General features: G+C 39.5%; 2 protein-coding genes across 5 annotated transcripts; both read left to right on the top strand.

Moving 5' to 3' along the window:
- Nucleotides 1–1,516: 1,516 nt before the first annotated feature.
- On the top strand, nt 1,517–7,524 carry tmem128 (transmembrane protein 128). Its single transcript, XM_064343880.1, has 5 exons — nt 1,517–1,673; nt 4,579–4,711; nt 5,476–5,637; nt 5,945–6,056; nt 6,360–7,524. The coding sequence occupies exons 1-4, from the start codon at nt 1,565–1,567 to the stop codon at nt 6,042–6,044; spliced, it is 504 nt and encodes a 167-aa protein (XP_064199950.1). The 5' UTR covers nt 1,517–1,564; the 3' UTR covers nt 6,045–6,056; nt 6,360–7,524.
- Nucleotides 7,525–9,570: 2,046 nt separating this feature from the next.
- Nucleotides 9,571–22,850, top strand: LOC135259454 (proton channel OTOP1-like). Of its 4 annotated transcripts, XM_064343876.1 has the most exons (8): nt 9,571–12,510; nt 12,810–12,849; nt 12,965–13,364; nt 13,845–13,981; nt 14,383–14,441; nt 14,742–14,863; nt 16,746–17,602; nt 19,371–22,850. In XM_064343876.1, exons 2-8 carry the CDS (start codon nt 12,838–12,840, stop codon nt 19,539–19,541), a joined length of 1,758 nt encoding a protein of 585 aa, XP_064199946.1. In that variant the 5' UTR covers nt 9,571–12,510; nt 12,810–12,837; the 3' UTR covers nt 19,542–22,850. The 4 variants fall into 4 exon arrangements, with proteins under 4 accessions (XP_064199946.1, XP_064199947.1, XP_064199945.1 ...); XM_064343877.1 differs by having other exon boundaries at nt 9,572–12,843; XM_064343875.1 differs by having other exon boundaries at nt 9,572–12,849.
- The last annotated feature ends 3,580 nt before the right edge of the window (nt 22,851–26,430 follow it).

Genomic DNA, 26,430 nt, shown 5'->3' with positions numbered 1-26,430 from the left:
CCCACGGCTTTGAGAAACACTAGCCTAAGCAAGGATTTTTTACCTCTGCTTTTTCTCTTTTCAAACATGTCACGTCCTAAAACAGGATTAGTGTCTTGTCTGGTTTTATTAAGCATTTCCTGGAACCTGCAGCTGTGAAACATTGTAATGAAAGCTTCTTGCTGCCATACCAGACTTTTGCCCTTTTTTGTGCTTCAGGATCTATTTCCTGTTTCGACTGATATTTAAACCTGAAAAGGGTAAACTTATATGAAGATTAATTCACTTACTGACCTTTCAAACTTGATATGACGACAATCCAAAGTATTGAGCAGTGTTTATAACACAGCCTCCATGCTGTCTCTTTTACAGAGTTATTCAACATGTGGCCCAGGAGTAAAATGTGGCTCCATACAGATGTACTCCCTGTCCTAAAAACTGAGCATCAGAAATGATGCCTGCAGAGTATCTGCATCTGAGCTGGGGTCAATTCCATTTCAGTTCAGCCATTTCAGGAGATCAGCTGAATTGCAATTGATTTGTTTGAAAAATCCAGCCCTTTATTCAGTCCTTGAATTGAAATCCACATAATTTTCTGTACTGACTAAACTGAAACGGAATTGGCCCTGACCCTTGCCAGTATATGGACCAAAAAATGCAGAAATTAAAATAAATAAAAAAATAAATGCAAGAAAAATATAAAAATAAATTAATGTACACATAAATTAATTAATTAGTAGATAAAATCAGCATTTATTTCCATATTTATTTCTTGATCCATTCATTTCTGTATATATTTATTTCCATATTTATTTATTTCTTGATTCATTTTTTTCTGTATATATTTCTTTCCGTATTTATTTATTTCTTGATTCATTTATTTCTGTATTATTTCCGTAAAAAATATTTGTCTATGAGCAGGATTGAGATGTCTTTTAAGTCATTATTCCCTCTAAAATTAATATCTATCCATCCAGGTCACTATTTTGCACTTTAGTGCTTTGGTTCATCCTATGGTCTACTCTAAATAAAATCGGGAACGTGCCTGTTGTGACTATAGCCGGTGCTCTTCAAACTGATTCACTTGCAAGCTAGCAAACGACTTTGTATTTTCACCTTTTTCACATTCCCTTCTAAATAACACTGTTAGCGCAACGTGTCACAGTATCTTGTTGTTCCAGACAGCCCAGTGTAAGGGCTGTTTTAGCTGATTAAGGACATATAAATTATCCTTGGTCCATATCTTAATTAAAACTGAGTGGATCAAAACCATGCAAATGTGGAGCAATGGATAAGGACCTGGTCTTGTCACCTAAAGATCACAGTTCGATTCCCGGATAGGACACTGCCGTTGTACCGCTGAGCAAGGTACTTAACCTGCATTGCTTTAGTATAAATCCAGCTGTATAATTGGATATAATGTAAATGCTATGCGAAAAGTTGTGTAAATCGCTCTGGGTGACGGCGTCTGCTAAAGGCCTGTAATGTAAACTGTTCCTTTAACAGTTGCTTTAGAAATTGAGACGTTACATAACCAGACAACCCCTCCTTAAAATATCGGAAGTAAATTTCGCCTACAAACAATATGGCGGATATTCTAGCAGACAGTGAGGTTCAGACTCTTCGTAATCGTTTTAAAAAAGATTCAGAATTTCTTTTGCGCGGGGTTTCAGATGATGACAGTCTCGAAAAGAGTAAGTTTGCAGCCACTACAGTGAGTGATAACGTTAATCTGTACATGCTTATGATATGGACATGTAGCAACCCATACATGCTAGCTAGCCACGTTAATTGTCGAATAAGTTTGGTATCAGTTAGATAAGCAGAGGAGCTTGTGATCAAGCAAACTTTCTTTGAAAATATAGTATCCTTTTTACACAGCATAAGAAATTATCGCAGGTGGCTTGCGTGGTGTAGCCACCACTGTCTAAAGTTGTTCACCGTATTGCACAGAAATTAGCCGTGGTATATTTATGTTTGATTTAGCTAGCTAGACATTTTATTATCCAAAGCGATTTATAACTTTGCAGATTTCATTTTTTATTCTTATTTGGTCCAATTACGTTTGCTGTCTGATATTAGAGTAATATTAGATCTTCTCTACTGCTTTGTATAGTCTGTTTCTCGACTGTGGCTAAGTCGTTACAGAGCAAATCACTCAGGCCGCTAGTTACCCTGATAATAAAGGAATGGCCATTGATTTTTACCTCCCTGTTAACTGGCTAAGAGATTAGTTGCCGTACCTGTCCTGCTAACACATTTGCTAGTTAGCTAAGTGTAGGTAACGTTCACACGCAAGGGGCATGTTTACCATCCCAGATTATTTGCAGACTCGCTCTTTCGATCTAAAACTCAGTAATGCTAATTCCTAACAATATTTTATGACTACTTTGTAAATCATGAGTTGCAGCCTACGTTCCCATGAACAACACCGACACAGCTAACTTAACTAGTTTTCAAAGACACGGAAGTTAAGATGGCTACCATTTTAGATGGAGACACCGCCTGCAAAAAATGCATCATCAGTGTGTCATGCCGTAGGCTATATTCATTTTCGAAACTTGATTCTTGTTGTTTGGACACGTTCCAGAAATTATCTTCGCTTGCTTTCAACCATAATAAACGGGCAATGTGGTATCATAAAGGATCTCTGTATTAATTTACAGTGCTCAATTGTCTTATCACGAGGGAAGATCTTGGAAATCAGCCACTGGTTCTTGATTGTTCCAATTTGTATGTACCTCAATTCTACTGAGTCAGTTGCAATATGATAGTTGCACCTTTCAAACCATTTTCTGGCCTGAATAGCACTAAATTAATACTGGTTGTGAAATTATAAACGAAATCACAAAGGCTGGGGAATTATTTATGAAATAGCCTACCAATGGGGGGACATGTTGAAATACAAGACAAATTAACAATCCAAGATGTTTTTTTTAATAGACATGATGTCACCCATTACAATGGCTGCCTGTCAACTTATAACGTTTTATCCACCGCTAAATTATAGTGTTTGTTAGCTTTCCAAGAGGAAAAAAAGGTAGGCTAGCGCTCTGAGGCAGATCCATTTCAGCCCAGTAAACTTTTGGGCCCAGTTGTCCACTGAAGCTGAACAGCAGAGATTGAGTAATGGATCATCATATTCGGCAACTTAAGTGGCTCCTTTTTTATTTTTATTTATCCATCCATCCATCCATCCATCCATCCATCCATCCATCATCCATCCATCCATCCATCCATCCATCCATCCATCCATCCATCCATCCATCCATCCATCCATCCATCCATCCATCCATCCATCCATCCATCCATCCATCCCTTGCCCGTTAGCATGTCATCACATCAAATCTTACTTTCACTACATTGGGTGACCGTGATATTCTCTCACTGTTTACCAAGACAGGGGTACTCCTTTCCATGGACTGAGCCAGTTCCTCTTTCACTGAGCCCTCATCAGGGTGCTGCCCTACCATTTTTTCCGCGAAACACATGTGCAGGGCTTTACGCTAACATTTCTTTGAAAGGAGCACACATGCTCCTACATTGAACAATTTAGGAGCACATCCAGGCATCCAAATTAGTAGATGTGCTCCTGCATTATTTTTCCAGTGAGCACACATCAGGAGAAAAAGCTCCTAGAATGGATGCGTTGTAGAACTCTGCTCTTCATTTCCAGTTCATTCTGGATTATTCTGCCAGTCTGATTAAATGCATTCTTCCCCGAGGTGTCAGTTCTCCAACTGCATAGTCAGACAGTCAATTTAGTCATATGTACTTTGTAGCTAGGTTGTGAGGGTATGAAATCCTTAGTGCTGAGCTACGCAATACCTTTTAAAAGCACTGATTGGTTGCTCAGAACAATTTGATGATGTAACGAGTCAGGACGTGCGTCAAACTACCCTGGTTTAACCTGCTGCCCAACCTTCCCTCAAGTTTATTGATCACATTGCGTGGCTACCACGCATCCCTCCTTCCTGTTGCGAAGCCACATTATACATGGATCAAGAGAGAATGTTAAAACCCAGAGTCTATTGTGTAAGTGCAAAAGCATTTTGTGGTTATACCCTGGGACTTGTGTATAGAATTCTTGGAAAAGGAAAAACTGCAATAGTTTCTATCTCCAGGCTTAGATATTTTGGGTGTCACATATCACGCATTTGAGCGTCACATATCACAATATCGCAAACCAGTCCTGTGTGATCCGGAGCTTCTATCCGACCACACCCTGTAGCGCCCAGGTGCGGTTAAATTACCCAATCATAGATGGATAGAAGCCTTTATTTAACCAGAAAGAGGCCGGTTTAGAGCAAAGCTCTCTTTACTGTGGCATCCTGAGAATACAATGTAACAATACACAAAGAATACCCCAGAAATAAAGCGAACAAGAAGTGCATAGACAAAAAACATATACATAACACAAAAATAACAAATACATTATGAAAGGAGTGTACACATTTCCTGGGGAAAAAAAAGGAAAGATGGCCGTTAGCTTAGCTTTGTTAATTTACTGTGGAGCTCTGGAACCATATGTCGGCCATTGCTAATTTAAGGAAACTGCTTTCTTTCCTTTCTAAAGCTTGAGGTGTTCTTTCCCTCTAGGTCCGGAGGAAAGAGAGGCGAAGCCCCTCCCTCGAATTAACCGCCACTCTGTTTTTTGGATCGCGGCTGCCGTCGGGCTGACGTACTACCTCGATTTTTTCGCCGTTATAATGGTGGACGACAGCATCAAAGGGTGAGGGAACGGTGCTACTGAGGAATGCTTGTCCTGCTCACGTTGAAAGCGGAATGTCTCGGGGAACATGTCTTCAGGGTGACGCCGCGTTTAATGCGATGTGTGCTTCAGGTTTGCCAAGCTTCCCTCCTGCACGGCTGCAGTGTGTCTGAGCCTTTGTGCTTCTCCTGCAGTCAGCTGCCAGTTTGAGCCTTGGAAACACTGTGGGCTCAAGCCAAGCTTAGAGTGGCAGTTCACCAAAAATCCGGATGTTTTTCTTTTGTGGTTACTACGCTTCCCACACAGAGTTTTTGGCGCGTTAGCTTTGTGCATGAAGGTCCACCAACGCCCAGCATCTTTAACGTTAATAATGATCCCTTAAGTGCTGGCACACAAAACGGCCAATACAGCCCTCCAGGACTGGAGCGTGACAGCACTAATCTAATCTGTGACTGGCTGTGGGGAGCCCCTGTACTACACAGTGTAATGGACTGTTGCCTGAAAATGGAGGCAGAACATTTTAAATAAGCATACTGCTGACACACAATGGACTGAAGCCTTCAGCCTGTTTCGTGACTACCTATTACCCGAGATCAGTAGATTTTAGCAGGCAAAGATTGTCAAATACGGCAATTGCATTCAAAAATACTTCTTTCCCATTTGCTAGTTTTTACTAGACAAAGATTTACAGTGTCAAAAATATGCATTTAGGTAATGAAGCAAAATGAAACATTCTGTGTATTTGCAGTAAGTTTAACACGTGTTATTGTGTGGTTGTTTTGCAGTTGGTGGTTCAATGTTGGTATGGCGTTACTGGGCGTTAGCGTGGCGTTAGCATTGTTCTGTATCCTGTACCTGGATTGGTTCAAAGGCATTCAGCAGTATGACCAGGAGTATCCGGCGCTCGCTCCCGTCACCACGGCTGTCTTCATCGCTGCGTCCTGCAGGTGGGGTTATCCTGTTACCTCTCATTATCTGGGAGAGACTCACTCGGGTGGGGCTCCTTAACCTAGAATCTCTCAACTTGTGTTCCAGCCCTCAAATTGCTGGCACTCTAATAACAGTGTGATTATTACATAAAAAATAAAATAAATATATATAAATAATGCTTTATGTGTGTGTATAGACAGTTGTCAGTGTTATGATATATAAGTAATCTTTATTGGCATTTCAATGTACATATATGGGTGAAAGTCCATTGGGTTAATATAATATTTGTACTGAAATCTTTTTTTTTTTTGTTTGTTTCCCCAGTTTTAATATAGCACTGTGGCCAGTGTGGTCAATATTTACTCCCATAATCCTTTTCACCCAGTTCATGGGGGTGCTAATGCTCATTTCCATGTTGGGCTGATGCAGCCTTGAGGTAAGCCCCACCCCTTCCACAACCTCCCCCCGGTCATGAGGAATCCCCCAAGTTTCATATGAGAAAGGTGGACACACCAAGTACATTACCTTTTTTATCTTCAGTAAATACCTACACACTTTTTTTACTTGTATTATTTAAAAATGATCTATGAATAAAAATATAAATGGAGTAACATTTAGCTGTTTAAGTAATGAAAACAAACAGTTCTTTTTTTTAAAGCCATAACTGTTATTATAGGCAAGTTTTAATCAGATCAGAAAGGAAATATACATTTTTGTTTTTCTGTTTTCTCCATTACAGATGCCTCTGCTCATGGTAAACCTTGATTTGGACACTTAAAAATGCCACTGATTGTTGAAGTGAAAGCCATTCTTTACTTCCAGCATTTATACCGTATCTAATATTGTTAATAATACTAAATGCCAAGCCTTTGTATTTTTTTATTGTTGAGTATGAAAAGGTATTTATCTGTGTTCAGTTTCCATAACTACCAAATGTATTTATGATAACTCGGTGTAATTAAAACAACCACTGTATAGGGTGTCCTTTTTTAGTACTTTCTTATTTTAAAAAAATCATTTTCAAAGCTGGTTTTCACTGTTTTGAGTGTATGATTTGAAATAATTTACTTTGTTTCCTTGTCCAACATTTCAAAATAACTTTAGAACTATTTTCCTGTTTTTTTTAACCTTATCTTTAACCTATACAGTAGCCGACTTGTTAACCTTGCCTGTAACTTATTGGCACAGATTTGCACCAGTTTTGAGGACACTGTTTTGGGAAGGTGTGTGCGTAGTCTTGAGAAATCCTAGTCAATGGTGTTATGAAACACTCCAGGTGTGTTAAAGCAATGGTATTTCCACACAATAGCCAATCATGCACTGTGGTTAGCATAGAGGATAAAACACAAAATAACACAGGAAATTGTATAGAAGTTATCTTTATTGAGGACCTGTATGCATAAAATCTTAGTGCTGGCAATAACACTTTTGTGTTGAAATGTTTGAGGTGTAGTCTGGTTTCCTCCTAAAAGGCTATTGAAGTTATTCACAAATGACTTTTAGGATGTCAATGTTGACTTAAGAGACTTGTACACATGGGAGTGCAGTGGGGCTCTTGCTGGAATGCATAACATGTCAGGTTTTTACTGGGAAGTTACAGGTGCAGTAGGGTGCCGATGTAAGTGTATTGCATATTTAATAGGGGATATTTTGGAACTACCCTGTATTGTTTGACAATCAGGGTGGGGGGCAACCATTCAGAAATGACAACTGGGGCATCTTAAACAAATAATTTTCCCACCAAAGTACTGTACAATTAACAATTAGTATCCTGTACACCATTAACAATTAGTACCCTGCACACTTGTTCATTTCTGAAGCCAGCTGTGCAATTTAGAGCATGTGTCATTGCCCAAATGTCAAATGTAGAAGAAATGTAGAATTAATAAAAGTGGTTAAAGTTATCTAGAGGGTCAGCGCAAGTCCCATGCTAATGTTCTCTCTATGGTTAATAGTGACTTATATTGAGGGGATTTTGAACACACACACACACACACACACACACACACACACACACACACCCTATTCTGAAGTGAAAATGTTCAGACTGTTCTGTTGAATAATATTTCAGTCTATGAATTTGCAATAGCTGCTAAATCCCTCTGACTCATCGCCTCTTGCAGGTAAGAATTGCCTCTGAATTGCGTGTGCATGCCACGCCAATGGGTTAAAAGTAGCCACTGACACCCTGCACAGATGCTGAGTCAGTGGACTGATGTTTGAATTCACTTAATGGGGCAGGTAATTGGTCAAATTTGCACAGAACACCTGTATGACAGTTTGATTTTGCTGACCACAAATGAATCGGATAAATGTAAAAACAAATAGTAAAAAAAAAAAAAAAAAGACTAAAATTCAATTGAAATGGTACTTGGGGATGTCCTGTGATCTAAACATGTTAGCATGACCTCGCATACACCCTAAATATTTGTCGTTTTTTCACTGAGCATTTAACAGTTGTTAAGAGGTGTATTCTAGTTTACATACAGTATTTGCAGCCTCAGCAGCATATGTTAATCTAGGCTGTGACTTGGGAACATCAGAGACCACATCAGTGATTTTCTGTGGAGCTTTTCTCTGAAGACAGGAACAAACAAACACAATCCATGTGAACTTTCAAACCTGTTGTGTCCTCAATGCTTGCTTTTTAAAGCTCGCTGCATTACAGTTATGCAAGTGTTTTTGAGCCTTAGCTTTGACAAATATTAAAACGTAGGCGTGATGGGAATTTTCGTAATTTACCTGCAACGCCCAGGTGCGGGGCTAAGACGCCATCAGTAAGCCAGGCTTAGGCTATTCAGTAGCCAAAACTCCCACAGCGCTTTTCACAATCTCAAAGATCTCTTAAGCCGTGTTTCCACCAAAAGTACCCAGAACTTTTAGTCCCAGGAACTACTTTTCAAGGAACTAAAAGGTTCTTTCAGCCCACTGTTGTCTGCGTTTCCACCGTGGTCTAAAGTCCCGTGAAGGTTAGGCAAATTAGCCCACTGACGTATGAAAAAGCGACGTTGTCGTCGGTCCATCTGTCCTATGATTTCTTCTGTAACCCCATACTACCACCGAAGTAGCCTACATTATTTTCTAATAACCGGGACAGCCCGGAGGGGTTTATTCCACTTATATACAACGGGTTACCAACAATGACTATATATGGTTACTTTTGTATTTATTGATTTTTATCGATTTAATCACCTGAAATTGAAATATTCTTCCGCAGCCGTTTGGGCATATTTTACCGTTGTCAAGCAAAACTGTCGTTGGTAGTTGAACTTGGACCGTTGTTATGCAACAAATAGGATATAACAGGCCAAATAGTCAGATTGTAACTATTTTATATATCCTCTCAAACACATTCATTATGTTTTTATGCGAACATTCACTTTCATGTCTTGGCATCCGAGGCGACAGAATGCATTCACATTCCACAGAAAACTGGCAACTACAGCAGAAAACATGCACACGTTGTAAACAATTTGCTGTTGAATTGATTACTTTCTCATCGTCAATTCCATATAGGCTAATCGCAAAATGACAAGAATAGAACGAAAACTCGGACTTGCTTGAAAATTTAAATTAGCAGTGGTACAGCCACCGTTTGCTTTCCTTCGAAGTTACTGCTACCCGAGCAGCGAAGTGTGCCCTCCAGATGCAAACCATGCACCATAAATTAGTCCATAGTCTTCCTGGTCTTTTTGTGGAATTGAAGAATGGCAGAGTAAAATTACGGCAGTCTGAAAAAGCAAAAGGGACGATTACTAGAATTAACCTGTTATTATACCCTGACAAAAAGTGCGGAAGGTGATTTCCAGTTTGCTTTTACTGTATCACCAATGTAAATTACGCAGAACCACCGCATACCTCACATAACTGTATCAAACGTTTTGAGTCAATTACAACGGGCTAACAAAGAAAATCTGGAAGAAAATATTCAGCAACCGAATTAAACTGTTTGAATGTTTTGGTACGTAATATGCTGTCCCAGCACGAATACTTAGCATTTTATAAAACGAACACTAAAGCAAGAAAAGAACAGAGGAGCACACGTTATAATTCCAAGACGTTGGCAGGCTATAACCAAAAGTAGGCTACTGTGCCGCATAACATACAAGTTTGATTTCAAGTTATGATGAAAATAAATCGGTTTGCGGCTGCAGATTTTTTTAAATGGCGGTTGAAATAAAACACTGCAAGTAGTTGACCAATCAAAAATTTTCAGCGCTTGCGCCCCACTCCAAAGGTTCCGGTACTTTTGGAAAGTACTACCCCCCGAGCAGGAACTTTTTTGTGGGTAAAATAAAGTCCCCGGAACTTAATTTAGACCCTAGTTCCTTCCTCAAAAGGTTCCTAGTTCCGGGGTAAAGTTCCTGCGGTGGAAATGTGGCTTTAGTGATAGGGAAGCTCATCTCAGTCAACCACTAAAGGCTTATTAGATACTGTGTATCTCTGGTGTGGTCTCCAAAAAACAAAAATCTTACCTAAATCCCTCCGTGTCAAGAACAGATCAGTTGTCTTTATATATTGCTTTTGGAAAGTCTTGAGCCCCAGGCCTCATGAAACTAACATGTCCTTCTGATCTGCCTCTGAGATTTTTCTCTGAAGGAGGTCCGATTCTTTCTCAGTTTATTCCAGCCAAAAAGAATTAGAAACTACAAAGAATCAGGCCCCAGTATTAAGGAATAATGAGCTATAGTGTCCACAACTGCTTTTGCTTTCAGAGTGCTCCATTCTCACTGTAAGGGGAAACTAATCTGAGGTCAGGCTTTTTAATTTGAGATGGCTGGCATCTTACTTTCTGTCCCAGCCCTCTCTGGTTTCTCTACACATATGGACAAGCTATTCTTAACCCTTTTAAGAGTAGTATTTTGGAATGTTTTTTGTTTCAAAATTATATGTCCATATTCTAGAACTGTCTAGTTTTCAGTTACCAGGAGTGATTGTTACATCTGCATTAGAATGTTCAGTTTAGAACACTCCAATCACATATTTGTGATCTTACACCTCAAAGGGTTAAATAGCCGTCACTGTCTTTTCGTAAGGAATCTGGCATCTCTCTGTCACTTCGAACATACCTGCACTTTTAAAAACCCCTACATCCCCCCCAACCAACGCTAGGGTCTGGTGTAGCTTTCAAAAATGTCAACTTCTGATGTAAAGCCCTTACACAAACTCAAGTTATTGTACCTATTTGTGTATTAGCAGAGGGAGCATATTACTGGGCAGCTCTCCCACCTTGGCAACTGGCACTGGGCAGTTCTGCTCTAATTCACAAATCAGCTCTGGGTTCCTATGCCAGGGTTTGTGCCATCTTCCAGCGTATCTGGTTTAGCATTGCAGAGCTTAATGTACAATTCCCTGCCGATCGACATTGACAGCAGAGGGGTCAGAAGCTAACACAGCCTGTGTAGCTGAACCAGCTGAATGATATGCCTTTATGCCCCAGCCTCTAGAGGGCCTGCCAGACTTCTCAGCTGTTTCCTTTGCCAAAAGGAGAAGAAGAAGAGAAGCTGAATTCATTCCAAACTTCTGGCACCCAGGGAAATAAGACACTTTGCCAAATCTTAAAATTGTTGAATAAACTCAAGGACAGGAGCCTTAGGAGATATTTATTAAATCAGGCTAGTGATTGAAGCAGTATGGAGTGCATCAAAGGAGCTTGCCTCCGAAATGTGTCCACCTCTGACTTTTACCTTTATTTAAATATCTCCTCAGAAGAGTACTGTTTTTAAGTTTGTTCAACAGTTTTATGTTCACTTTCATGGACTAAGCACCTTCTTTGTATCTTATAATAATTGTAATTCCATTGAACAAGTGCCAACACCACATTTTTTTGATGGTTTTTGGATGTAACTTCTTAAATCTTTACATTTTAATGTCTGCTTCTAGTTAAAGAACTCGGTCCCTCCATAATCAGTTTTAGTTCATCATTCCCTGATCATTTGACAAGGTGAGAATGTAGAACTATATGTTTTGTGGATTACCAGAAAATTTGTGATCCTTTAGGCTGACCAGTCTGTTCGCATTGCTTACACTTCAATTATATGAATACAAGCTAACATGTTTGCTACAGTTCACATAATCCTCTTTTGGAAAATGTTCTTGGTTGATTTTTTCCATTCGCTAAACAGATCCTATGTTAACATACTTAAAAGTGATTGGAGAGAGGGGTTCCATGAACCCTGGAATGAGCAACAATGAGCTGTCAGTGACTTGTCTGAACCAATCAAAAGGTTTTTTTTTTCCCCACAACAGAGCACAGTGGTTGGCTCAAATCAGGGAGTCAGATACCAAAGGAAGTACGGTCAAGTATGGTGTTGTAGATAAGGAATTAGGTTGGGAATTCAGAAGCTACACGTTTAAACTTGAGCATAAAAGATGCTCTGAATTATTACTGCTTGACTTCCAAACCACTAACTATATAATTTGATTTGAAAATATACATTGCACTGCAAAATCTTTGAACTGTGATTAAGTTAAACTGACACAAAATTTTAGTTGAGTTATGTAGGAAATCAATCCTTCAAATGGATTCCTCTTTTTGCAAAAATGTAAAAGTTGTCTTAAAATATGGCCGGGTTGCTCAACAACAGACACGTTCCTTTTTTGGATAACATCAGACGTCAGTTAGACTTCATTGTCCTGGTGATGAATGCGGTTTATAGGCTGCAACGTGAACTACCGTTGTGTGTTCAGAAAGGTGACTGGTGGTGACTGTCAGTAACGAGCTCCGTCGGTAGAAGTGCAGAGGGATGCGTCCCGTTTTATAGATACAACCGATAACAAAACCGATTCAATTTACTGCCTAGATTTATCAAAAGCAAATATTTTTTCTTGTGTGTGAGGGAAGCGAGGAGAGCGCGCGCGGACGCGTACAGGCGTGCGTATACACTTCGGTCAGTCTTGGACACAGAATTTAACGACCAAATCTGTTTATGTGCTATATATACTTTTCAGATTAAATTAATGTTTGTCTTTATTATTTCGTCAATTTTAGTTAAACTAAAGGTCATATTAGGCTGGGCCCGTCGACAATTGAAATTCTATCTAGTCTACTTAATCTCGGTGACTCAGCGAGGAGGTATAAAAGAGGTGGTGTGAGGTCATTCTAGTTCATAGTTACCGGATTACAGCAGGATAAAAGCCTGAAAGTTTTTAATTGTGCTCTGAAAAGAAAATGATTTATGTTTTCTAGTACTACTGTCAACGGGTGCATCTAAAACATGAAGGTGATGGTGCGTGTTTCTTTCTTTGCGCCTCATTCATGCTGCAATGTCTAATGTATTTAGAATTTCATGAGTGTTGTATCACAAATCAGAGTGTACTGACGCCGATTCGTTTTCTTTCAAGGATTTGGATAATACTGATCTCAGTGCCATGGTAGACCACGGCGGCTTGGATATCATGCGCTTGAACAAGCACCGCCACAGCTCATCTTCCTCCTCCACTCCAGAGAAAGGAAAGACAAGTTTTAACAGGTTAAAAGTTGGTCTGACGGAGGACTACCCGAAGAAAAATGCAGAGATTCTCAGCGCTCAGTATGGGACCAATTTACTCCTGTTCGGTGCGGCGCTAATACTCGCCGTATCTTCCGGCAGTCAAGTCGTCAGGGAAGAGCATCTGTTGTCGTTCATCACGACCATCATGATTGTGCAGCTCCTGTGGATGCTGTGGTACAGCGTGAGGAGGGACAGGCGGAAAAGAAGGCTGTCTGAAAAAGATGCACATGGTGCCACGAGATGGCTAAGAGGTACAAGTCCCTCTGCAGTGCGTTCCGAAACGCAGAGAAATGCCCTTAAGTACCACCGGTGAAGCCGAGCTACCTAGAAACGTTGAAGCATGTCGCATGTCTTGCAATCCTATGAGTCAGTCAGGAACCTTCACTTATTTTTAGCTATTTTTGTGTGCACCATCAAATTAACACGGACGACTTTTATTCTGTGATTCCCACCTTCAAAGCAATGCAAAGAAACAGTCCATTGTGATTAGGGTATTTTACATATTTATGCATGCACATGCTTTATTTTAGGGACACGTGTTATTTGCCGAATGTTCGATACAAAAATACTCGTGATTGCTCATTTTGTTTGTTATTGCTGTATTTGACTGTTATGCAATGCTCAAAGAAAGTCATACTGGGGTGGATGTAAGTGTTACTAAGTATCTTAACCCACCCCAATGTGAAAAGACTAAATTCGATGCACTTCACTGAAATTGCTTTATCTTATAGGTGGGATAACGGTTCTAGCTCTGCTTTCCTTGATCATGGATGCTTTTCTTATTGGTCGATACGTGGGTTATAAAGCATGTGCGTCGGCAGCACAGGCGGTTTATCCCGTCGTCCATACAGTCCACACAATATCACAGGTAAGGACAAATTTGCGTGCACTTGTCATAGGCTACCTGCTTTCCAGCGGAAAGCCTACGGTTTTATGGTTTAGACCAGGTGTACTTTAAAAAAGTAGTAGGGTGGTCTCGATAGTGAATAATACCTTCTTTGTTTCGTGGGCAATATCTTGAGCTTAGGAATGGACAGCATAATCATTCCCATTGTTCCTTGTGTTTGAAATGTTTGAAACTCAGTTTGGACGGAAATCACTTTCAATGGGCTGCATATACAGCTTTATCAGCTATAGTTATATTACAGATATACTGACACTTTATCGATCGTTTGGTTTCAGTATCCTACTCATTCACGTTGCATGGATAATTCTGAAATGTTTTTGTACGCCAGTTTGGTGTAATAAAGTTACATACTATCGTTTTAGGTGTATTTTCTTTGGTTTCACATCAAAGACGTGGTCAAGACTTTTGAGACGATTGAGAGGTATTCATTTTATAACGCAAATTTAAACATGTGAAAACACGCTGTATTAGATGCAATTTTTCAGTTATACAATGTTTATAACTAAAGTAACGATTATTGCATGTATACTGTTCAAAATGTCAATGTATTAATTTTGAAAAGCCAATACAGTGTTTCAAAGTCTCAAACATTTAAAAGTAGCTTTCACGTCCATACTGTTTATTTCGAATAATTATCATGCATACTCGTGTCATTTAAAGTGATTTACTGGTCTTTCTCAGAATCACATTGTTTGTGCGTTATTGAAACTGTTTCCCTCAGGTTTGGGGTGATCCACGCAGTCTTTACCAATCTGCTTCTGTGGGCTACTGGCATTATGTCCGAATCTGAGCATTTCATGAACGCCTACAGAGAAAGGCATGGGACTCTGAACCACACAGGAGGTAAAGTGTGCGACTGAGCATCACTTGTAATGAAGTAAAAGGACAATGGCTCTCTTGAAGACATGCTTTATTGAATCATGTGGGGGTGGGGGTGGGGGGTTGGTGGCGGGGTCTCGACAGTTCTTGTTTGTGTGGAACAGTTCTCTTGGGTTTCATGCGACACACAGTTGCTCGCCTTTTCTTTCAACCTCAAATGGATTTATCTGAGGAGATTTGTGGCGAGAGATCCCTAGGGTGCTGCAATTACAGTAACTGATACAGCCAGCATGCACGGTTCTATCATTTCCTCATATCCGGCTGTGGGCCTGGCTGCTCTGTTCTTTTAATTAAAGAGAGCAGGTGTAGGGGGCCGAGACAGGCTATAGAGGGCACTGTTTCAACGCAGTGTTGACTGGAAAGAATGCCTTCCCAGGGGTTCTACATTTGAAATTGTTTGTTGTGCGTGGATTTTGTTTAAATAGCGTTGAACGCATGCTATCGCATGCGTCGTTCCTGCTTCCCACTGATGAAAAAAGCATGTACAGTATGTGACCGTAGGGGTGTTTATCGAGTGTTAGTTCTTTGTTGAGACAGTGGTGATAGAATTATTTTTTCATATGCTGTGTAGAACCATCTCTAACAAGTAATACATAATTTAATAACATGGATGTACCCGCAGTGCATTCCACATAGCGTGTGTAAAACATTTCATATGAGACTGATTGGGATACTGGTTATCAGTGTTTTAAGCTGAATTGCTTGCTGGCCTTTCTAGACAGCTTATTTTGAATCACAAGTAACTGAGGTATTGAGGCCTGAGGTAGTACAAGGGTTAGGGGGCTGGGCTTGTAACTGAAAGGTTATGTTTTCCAGCTGGGGTGATGCTATTGTCCCTTTGAGCCAAGTATTTAACATGGACTGCTCCAGTAACATATCCAGAAGCATAAATAGGTTGTATGTTAACAAACAACACCTGTGTAAGTGACCCTCCATAAGACTGTCTGCTCGATGCCGAAATTTAATGACCATGAATTGTAAGAGGATCTGCCTAGCTCTAAACGTGGTCATTACTGCTCATTTCAAAGAGGCCAGAGCAGGAGTCTTACCCTGAGAATAATAGGCAATTGACTGAAAACGGAGTGTCAGATTTCAGGTTGTTGATGGTCACCATTTATTGAGCTGGTTGGTCATATAATTATTAAGGATTATTATGAACACTCAAATGACTGGATACAAACTTACAAAATATAAACAAAGCTACATTAGCTGGGTATGAGGTAACTATCCATCTAGTTATGTTTTTACTATACATTAGAATGTCATGAATGCTTACAGTAACAATTAAAAATAATATAATACATATAATATAATTAAATAATGTATAACTAAATTACTTGATTTAAGTCATGCTTTTTAAAATTTCTATGGCAGATATAGCCAGAAATCTATTGTAAACAAGCTAGTCAGAATTTCAGAAGCCTGTCTTACAATTCTAATGACTCATCAATGTTGAAAAGGTATACTTAAGCTGCAAGAGAACCTAAGAATGGTCATGGACTAATCATGGCAAATATAGCAGATGTTCTTATCCACAGTAACTTACAGTGCTTGGTTTGGAGGGTAAGTCCTTCTGTGTTGTTCAAAGTGTGATGCATTTAATATTTCTGTAAAGGTCTTTCACATAGACACCGTTACACATACATTTTAAAAAGAAAGAATGAAACAGCAGTTTGTTATTTGTTAACGGTTAATTCCTGGCTCCTGATATTAAAATTCACAGTGTTAATTTAACACTAACAGAGTTAATTTGAGTCCAGGAAGGATCAAACATAAGCTATCAGAGTAAAATCAACTCTATCACAGTTGAATTAATGCTGGAAATGTTACTGTGCTCTTTTCTCAGTGGAACACATTTTAGAGTGCAATTGCACCACCAGTGCCTGCTCCATGTTTGCTAATAGCCTATACTATCTACACCCCTTCAACATTGAGTTCCACATCCTGGTCTCCGCCATGCTCTTTGTCATGTGGAAGAACATTGGCCGCACCATTGAGCCCCGGCACAACAAGAAGAGGTCGGTGACCAACAACGCAGGGTTGGTTTTGGGCCCCATCCTGGGTCTGGTGGCGCTGACCGGCACCATCACGGTCCTGGTGGTCTACACCGTCAAGCTCAGGGAAACACCAGTAAGCCAGGGTGGGTCCGAAAACACCATGTTCTACTGCCACGGGATTGTCATGCTGGCCTGCATGTGCACGGCGGGAACCCTCGGCTTGGTCCTTTACAGGATGGACAATCGGCCCCTGGACGCCTCCAAGATCCCGTCGCGGAAGCTGGACACGGAGCTGCTGTTTGGCGCGTCCATGGGCTCCTGGCTCATGTCCTGGTGCAGCATGGTTGCCGTGGTCGCCCGGGGAGCCCCCGGCTACAGCTGGACCGGCTTCCTGTACTCTCTCCTCCTCATCCTGGAGAAGTACATACAGAACCTCTTCATCATAGAGTCGCTGTACCGCAAGCACGAGGTGGAGCCTCTCTCCGCCCCGGAGGTCTTCGCTGTCCCCACGCCTACCCACGACCTCCCCTGTAACGGCATCGTCAACCGGGCCTACGAGAACCAGGATGGCGCCTGCGAGAATGGTCGGGTGCAAGGCTGTCCTCCTGAACACCCAGCTTTCCCGCTCTCTGTTCCGGTGACATTGAGCAGGAAGAGGCAGATTCTGAAGAACATCGCCATCTTCCTCTTCTTGTGCAACATCTCTGTAAGCTCTTTATGTAATAAATACTTCATTGGTCATGCCAGCTACATATACCCTCTGGCTTAATTGAAAAGCAATATTATACCATAATATAACAAGATTCTTTTGTTATGAGCACATCATGTGATTTTGATATGACAATTGAGATTACAGATGCAATCAGCTTTTTAAATTCAAAAGGGTCCCACTGAATAATTTCAGATCTTTTGATAAAATGTTACATAAGGGAATTGGAGAAACACAAAACACATTTAATTTTTAAAAATGTCATTTATTTAATGAAAAAAGTTATCAAACACCCATGTGAAAAAGTAATTGCCCCCTTGCCCTTAAGTGCTCAGTCACCAATTAACCAAATTTCATTGATAATTAGATTCAGCTGACTGAACACATTCAGGCTTGACTGCAGCCACCTCTGTTGAATCTAAACCTCACGCATATTGAACCTTACCGTCTGAGTGACGTATTTGCCACAAAGTTTCTACAAGCACTGTATGCCATGATCAAAGGAAATACTTGGAACGATAAGAAAAAGAATTGGTGAATATGTCTGGGAAAGGCTTGCAAAGCCATTTCTAAGGTTCTGGGAATCCACCAAACCACAGTGACAGCCATTATCTCCAAATGCAGAGCACTTGGAACAGTGATGAATCTTCCCAGGAGTGGCCAGCCTGCCAAAGTGTCTCCAAGGGTGTAGCGGAAACTTATCTGGGAAGTCACAAAAGAACCCAGAAGAACATTTAAAGAACTACAGGCCTCTTCAGCCTCAGCTAAGGCCAGTGTTCATGACTCCACAATAAGAAAGAGAATGGGCAAAATGGGATTCATGGGAAACCACTGCTAACCAAGAAAAACATCTCATGTTTGGAAAAAAGCATGTGGCTAATACTCAAGACTTTTGAGATAATATTCTGTGGACAGATGGGTCAAAAGTGGAACTTGCAGGACGGGGGTCCCATTATGTCTAGCATAAAGCAAATGCAGCATTTCATAGTGAGAACATCATATCAACAGTCAAACATGGTGGTGGTAGTGTGATGGTGTGGGGATGATTTGCCAAGATTGAAGAAACCATGAATTCTGTTCTGTACCAGAAAATTCTTAAGGAGAATGTCTGGTCGTTGGTCTGTGAACTAAAGGTGAAGTGCAATTGGGTTATGCAGCAAGAAAATGAATTGAAACACAGAAGCAAGTCCACATCTGAATGGCTGAAAAGAAATGTTTTGACCTAGTCCTGACTTGAACCCAACACAGATACTGTGGCTAGACCTGAACAAGCTGTACATGCTTAAAAACTTACCAATTTGAGTTAAAGCAGTTCTACAAAGAAGAGTGTGCTAAAGAGTGATGTGAAAGACAAGGACTGATATCAAATTATAGGAAGTGTTTGGTTGCAGTTATTGCTGCTAAAGGTGGCACGACCAGTTATTAAGTATAATGTGGGCAATTACTTTTTCACATGGGTTATATGGGTGTTTGATAACTTTTTCATTAAATAGATGAAACAATAATTTAAAAAATGTTTTGTGTTTACTCGGGTTCCCTTTGTCTAATATTCAATTTTGTCCAAAGGTCTGAAACCATTCAGTGTGACAAATATGCAATAATAGAGGAAATCAGGAAAGGTGCAAATACTTTTTCACGGCACTGTACGATCAAAAAGAGAAAAGAATAATTCTTTATTAGGACCATACGTTTTTCAGGAAGAATTTTCAACTTTTGTGCTTGATTATTATTTTTTGTTGTGCATCTCTTTCTCTGTTTACTGAAGCTGTGGCTGCTGCCGGCGTTTGGCTGTCGGCCCCAGTACGACAACGGCTCGGAACAAGAGACCTTTGGATCTGCCATTTGGACCATGGTGCTGAACTTTGCCATGCCCCTCAACCTCTTCTACCGCATGCACTCAGTGGCCTCCCTCTTCGAAGTGTTCCAGAAAGTGTGACTGAAAAGCAACAGCTAAGAAGAAATAAACAAATAAACTCTTGCACATGGACTGTAACCAGGTTTCACAAAGTCCAGTCATGACGGTGATCATTAATCCAGAATGAGGTGGGTTTAGTGGTGTTTTTTATGGTCAATAAAAACACAAGGCGGTAGACGGTGTTGTATTACTTGAATTCATCACTCTCTTTTTTTATTATCACTCATAATTGTAGGTTCTTTAGGATTTCTAAATGGCTGTATCCTTTCATAAAAAGGAATATACCGTGTTGCACAAATGCATTGATTATTTAATGTAGTATCTCAAATCTTTCAAGTGCTGAATTTTGACAATTAGATTTGTATGGTTAAAACCATAAACATTATAATTTTATACCTATATTTTGTTTATGTATACATATGTTATGGATTATGTTCTCAGAAACATGTTACTCAACACATTGCATATCCATATGGTACACTGGGTCTGCAGCTTTGTGATGTAATTGTACTTTTCCTCGAATTAACAGTTTTCTTAGCATTTATTTCCTGATATCAGTTCTCCGTTATTAATTCTGCCATTATTTATCCCCAGAAGCATCCGTTTTTATGACTAAGGAGCAAATTACATTTCATGTTCTCAAAATAATAATGATCAATTTTATAAGGTGCCTTTGTCTGACGTTAAAATTTTGCTTCCTCCTGGGACTTCTGCACCTTTCAGAAATGAGGCCTTGGCCTCTCTGTGTCTGTTTATGGACACCATGACTGACTGAACAGAGTTTTTCCAGGAAATGATGTTCTCCTCTTTGCCTGCACTGAGGTCAGCTTGTCTGCCTCTGCTGCGGTTTTAACCTGACACTAATGGAATGTATCGCTATATGCTGTAAATATTTAACCTTTTTGCAAAGTATAACGATAAATATATTTCACTACAATATTTAAAACATATATATTACATTATCTGAAAGCACCAATAATTTCTATATTTGCTCATATATTCATTGTGAAGCATTGCAATATTGTTTGTTTTCTTGATATATTATATTTAAAAATGGCCAGTATATTCTGTTTTCATAAGGTTATGCAGCTGGTCTGGGTTTACAATCAATTAGAGCCCCTATCTTGTAAGAATGGTCACTGACACTGGAACAGAAAGTTCTAGAAGCAGGAAGGGCATGTCAATGTGCCAATCTGGAGTTGGCATCAGGGAAGTTCATATTTGCACAACTCAATGGCCAGGTTTCTGTGGCAAGTCCTCTCACTGGGAAACATCACGCAGGGGGCATTTCCTGAAACACCAGTCTTTTTAACAAATGTTTGACTTGATACTATTGTGGAAACCGCATTGACCATTGACTGTAAAATGCATACAGTGGTTTTAGTAGTTTAATAATTAAATATATTGTAATGAATGATTTATAGGTTTAAATATGCAAATATATCCAGTAATGTATGTATTTTTATCCCAAGCCTTCAACATGGTGCTAATAGAGCTTGTACATGTCAGAGTGCCATTGATTCCTCTCAAAAATTAAATTAGTGATGCTCCTTTGTTCATGACTAGTTATTCATGGGCCTATTTTTGAGTTCTCAGCTTGTGGTGGGTTCATTTGTGAGCCAACTCTCACACAGTAAAATGTTCTGTGATAAATCCGCTCTTACAGAGTACATGTGGTCCCTGTTGCCCTCATATGTTCTCTGTTAGATCTGAATAAATGCTGGACATTTTACTGTGCCCTGCTCACAGTTTCTATTGGTTGTTGTGTGTGCCCAATCAAAATGCAGGGAAAGTTTGCAGAGGGTAAACATGTTGACTCCGTACAACCTCATGAATCAGGTGGAGATTTGATCAGGCTGCCCCACGGGAGGTGCCTCACTTGACCCAGGCAACCCCCCTCTGTAGCGGATTTCCTACGCTTATCTTTATACGCACCTACAAATGTAATTAATACAATGCTTTTTTCCCTGTCTTCCTCTCCTGCTTCCATTCACAGCTGCAACCTGATCTTGGGATTTTCTCTAACCCCATCTCCACCTCCACCCCCTTCCTTCCTTCACTCTGAATGCTGTTTCTACCCCTCCGACCCCCCGAAAAACAACACCAGGGAACTATGTCACATGTCATGTGAAATGGTGGCTAGGTTTTCTTCAGAGAGGCCGGTTAAATTATTTGTTTTGCCTTGTCGTTGTTCCCAATTCAATATCTGAATGGGTTTCTGTTAAAAATCTCTCAAAACTGCAAATTCAATGCTGATTCACCAGTTTGTAGACACACAGCTTTCCGCTGAATTTGAATAAGGGAATTGACTATATTAAACTGGGCCATCTCTTAAAGACCCTGACCAATAAAAATAAAAATAATTGTTGTTTTAAAGTTATATTTGAAATAATGAGCCAAAGACAACAAGCACTATGATATTTAAGCCTGTTTTATTGAGTTGACATTTTAATTGGTTTCATACAGAAAGCAACAAAGATCTCATACGTCCAACTACAGGAGTTGTTATTGGTAATTTTCGAGACCATATTTTTTACACGATTAACAAGACAATTATTAATAGGCTGTTTAGTGGGCTGCCAATCCGAAGTGAACGTGAAATTAAAAGACACACCATGTCAGATGTCTAGAGTTGTATTTAGAAATGAGCTTGTTACATCAAAAGGACATCTTCCCATTTTTAAATTTAAGAAAAGTTGGAAAAATCTTTATCTTTTGGCTTAACAAACACTTTAAACACAAGAGGAAAAAGTTGTAATTTATACAGGTTGATTGCACAGGGTCTTTAAAACAATGAATCGTTGGTTAAAGATGTGTTATCATATGTTGCTGTGAAACGTCTTGTCTTACCACTATGCAAGAATGCCTCTCTTGTGAATCAGGCCATTTCAGGGCAGTCTGGCTCACCAGCTTTGACACTTTTTTGAACTAATGACAGAATGCGCAGGAGGCATGTCAGTTTACATTTTCCTCTTCCGCATTATAAAAACACAGAAATCTTGCCTCCTGGCAACCATCATATTACATTTGAAAGCTGCGACTTGAAATGCCTAATTCTCACTATACTACAAGATATCTATGATCCAGAAGGCTATGTTCACAAAATATAAATGTAAATGTAAAATAAAATAATAATAATAATAAAAAAATGATCGAGTACTCACATGCAGGGGAAAATCCTCCCTAAAAAGTGAAGATAAGACTTTATTCTATTTTTTAAATTGCCCAGCTTAAAGATGAGAACAATTTCTCTGTACCTGGTGGCATCTCATGCTGTGTAGACAACTGTGCCATGTATTCTACTTTTTAATAAACTGAAATGATGGTAAACTGTAAGGTGTGACCGTCGTGTTTCACTCTTGTAAAAGGCAGCAGTGAAGTATAATGGTTATGGACCTAAAGGTTGCAGGCATGATTGCCCGGTAGGACATTGCCGTTGTACTCTTGAGCGAGGTACTTAACCTGCATTGCTTCAGTAGCTGTATAAATGGATATGTAAAAATGCAATTAAGTTGTATTAGCTGCTCTGGATAAGAGTGTCTGCTAAAGGTAAGTAATGAAATGCATTGCAAAACAGCAAAAAATTGCATAGGAATATAAAAAAAACCCTCCTCATGAACAGAAACTATGCAAACAATAAAAACATACATTTTTGAATGCACATGTTCACATGCATACATTTAGGAAAAAGGGCCCATCTACATCAGTTAGGCTCCATCAGTTAGCCTTGCTTATTACATGCTGTTATCTTGACTGATGACCAAATAAAACCTTTTTTTTTAAAATATAGGCTGTAATTTAATACATTTCGGTTACCTGTTGAGTTAAATTATTATGTTTCCACAGATTACTGTAAATTATTCATATCTGGCCTCCTGATGAGTTGATTAAATATTTCCACAAATAATGTCATAGACCTAATTATGATTGATTGAGCAGCATATTTTTCATTTGCTTAAAATTACTTGCCTTTCAAAATACACCAATGGAATTTCAATGATAAATCTGTTGAAGGCTTTTTAATGACTGCTTCTTGGAAGAATACTGTCAATATCTTGAAGGGAACAAAGAGTGTAATGAGAGTATACTGCATCAGCCCTCTATAGGAAAAACCGAACTACAGCAGCACAATGCCAACACAGAACTGACATAGTCAGGCAGGTGCCGTTAATATCATAAATACCATGTTAATAAACTCCAGTGGCACATTGGCATGCCAAAGAATATTGCCAGATGCCTGAAATAATACCCCTAAAAACTTTTTAAAACCCCCATCTTCAATTGCCTCTCAAATAAATTTCTCACAATTCGTCCCCTACACTTATAAAAATCCCTCATCTGTCTGTAACTCCCATACATTTTACTGTAAAACTTCCCTGATTATTTTTTTGTTGTTGAAAATTTCATATATTTAGGTATAAATCCCTTTGTCTGGCAACTACACAAAGAACAGCAGCTTGTGTGAATCACTGATGAAGTCATTTACTCAAACACAACACAGGTTTGTAGCCCAAAACTTATCCTGTTTTATTGCCTTGCCTGAGACAAGGATGACTGCCCCCTGCTGTTTGCAGAGAAGGTGAGTCTGTGTGTTTTGTGAAGCTGAGACTGTCTGTCAGTTTTGCCTGAGGCACCATGTCTACTTATGTAGCCAAGGGCAGAGAACATATGTATTAATTTACATTTACATTGGCAGATGCTCTTAATCAGAACAACCTACAAAAGTGCTTTGAATTTCCTTAGAAGACAGCATATTTACTTAGAAAGCACAACACAAATCTCAAGAGTGAATCATGAATCATGAATACTATACAAACAAGTTTAACAGTTTTTAAGGGTTAGAGAGGGAACTAGTTCGGTAACTATCCAAACTGCCAACTCAATGCCGATTCTCCAGTTTGCAGACCCATAGCTTTTTGTAGTTGAATTTGAATAAGGAAATTTACTATGTTAAACTGAACCACCTCTCAAAGACCCTGTTTAATCAACAAAATAAATAAATAAATTATTATTATTAATAATAATAATAATAATAATAATAATAATAATAATAATAATAATAATAATAATAATAATAATATATATTTTAGTTTATCTTGTGGCTTAACAAACACTAACACTTTAAACACAAAAGTTGGATTTTTTTACAGGTTGATTGCACAGCATCTTTAAAACTGAATCATGATGTGTCTGCAGATGTTTCTGTGAAATGCCTCTTCTTACCACTGTGCAAGAACGCCAATGCAAAACAAAATGTCTTGTGCATCAAACCATTTCAGGGCAGTTTGGCTCACCAGCTTTGACACTTTCTAAACTAATGACAGAATTAGGAGGCATGTCAGTTTCCTATTGCATTATAAAACACAGAAATCTTGCCTTCTGGCAACCATCATATTAGTACAGACAAGTTTATCAGTTTGTAAGGGTTAGAGAGGGAACTTATTCGGTAGGCATTTTTAATTTTATTGACTATGTGCAAGATATGTACATTCTTAGCACTGATTCGCTATTTCAAATGCCAGAGTGAAAATATTGGGATAGTTCGTTGATCCAACAATTACGTGGGTGTTATCTCCATGTGCAGATTCACTTTCATTAGATTACATTACATTTTATTTTATTTGGAATTTTATCCAAAGCAACGTACAATAAGTGCATACTGAAGGTCGTTGGAACAACTACAGAACACAGGTCAAATATGAAGATGAAGATGAAGATCCAAGTGCAACATGAAAGTGCTAGAACTAGATCAAGAAACGAGTGATACACGAGAGGGATACTAGGTTGGGGTAAACCCTGTAGAGGAATGACGTTGGAGTTAGTGAAGGTACAGTCTGAAGAGACGTGTCTTCAGACCACGGTAGAAAATCAGCAGTGAGCGAGTGATTCGTAACGGAATAGGGAGTTTGTTCCACTATTGGGGAGCTAGGATGAATAAGCTCCGTGGTCGGGACGAACGAGAACCATTCACACGGATGGCAGGGAGGGCAAGGCACCCAGCTGCAGCAGATCGCAGTGGTCGACTGGTGTGTAGGGTTTAATTATGTCCTGTCGACAGGACGGGGCTGTCGTGTTGGCTGTCATTGTTCAGCACCATGGATAGTTCCCTTAAGGGAACCCGGCAAAGGAGCGCATTGATTTGGAAAGTTTACACATTTTATCTGAAATTTCATTTGATATAGAATTTCATTTACTTTCATTCAATTTCAACTTTCATTTAATATTTAATTTCATTTTTTTTGGCACGCATACGTGAAGACACCCAGCTCGATCCCAGTTCTCAACACAGAGCATGAAAATACAAATACCGGTCGTTTTCCCCAACTTGAGTATTTGTATTTTCACGCTCTGTGTTGGGAACTCTGGTTGAGAAGTCTGTTTAAAGTCTGATTTTAAACATTCACAGATCTCACAATAGCTCGTAAATGGCATTAGAGATTGAGCCCATTAACCTTGAAGTAAAGCCACGATCTGTATGGTAGGGTGGATCCACACCAACAACATTCACTCTCCTACTGTAGAGCAGGCCTTATGTAATTATAGTTGGTAATGCTAACGTATCAGCGGTAACACGATTAAAGGGTATAGTTTTCAGCATAAGGCAATATTCGGGGAAAACTTAGCTATTGATCCTCATTTGAGCCACTCAGTCTGCAGCTCATTAATCCTTTGCAAAAGCTGCGCAAAGCTTGGCGCCGAACGTGAGGCTCGAGTGGAAGCTCAGGTAAAGTCTCAGGCAGGTGTTACTACCCGAGTAAACGTATAGCAAACGAAAAAGGTTTCAAAAGAGACCCCTACAAAAGTAGAAGTGTAGCAGTTTTGAGCCAGGAATTCTAACATGTAATATACAGAACGCAGTAGTTTTGACGGAAGAGTTTGTACATTCCAACTGAAATCTGATTTGATACAT

The sequence above is a fragment of the Anguilla rostrata genome, chromosome 7 (genome assembly GCF_018555375.3).
Source record: "Anguilla rostrata isolate EN2019 chromosome 7, ASM1855537v3, whole genome shotgun sequence".
Lineage (NCBI taxonomy): Eukaryota > Metazoa > Chordata > Actinopteri > Anguilliformes > Anguillidae > Anguilla > Anguilla rostrata.
Note: the sequence above shows the minus strand (reverse complement) of the source record. Positions and strands in the feature narration are given on the sequence as shown.

Coding starts and splice junctions, on each gene's coding strand:
- tmem128 (XM_064343880.1), top strand. CDS start 1,565: ATGGCGGATATTCTAGCAGACAGTGAGGTTCAGACTCTTCGTAATCGT. Junction 4,712..5,475: donor GTGGACGACAGCATCAAAGG/GTGAGGGAACGG, acceptor GTTGTTTTGCAG/TTGGTGGTTCAATGTTGGTA. Junction 5,638..5,944: donor TTCATCGCTGCGTCCTGCAG/GTGGGGTTATCC, acceptor TTGTTTCCCCAG/TTTTAATATAGCACTGTGGC.
- LOC135259454 (XM_064343876.1), top strand. Junction 14,442..14,741: donor ACTTTTGAGACGATTGAGAG/GTATTCATTTTA, acceptor TGTTTCCCTCAG/GTTTGGGGTGATCCACGCAG. Junction 17,603..19,370: donor TCTTCTTGTGCAACATCTCT/GTAAGCTCTTTA, acceptor TGTTTACTGAAG/CTGTGGCTGCTGCCGGCGTT.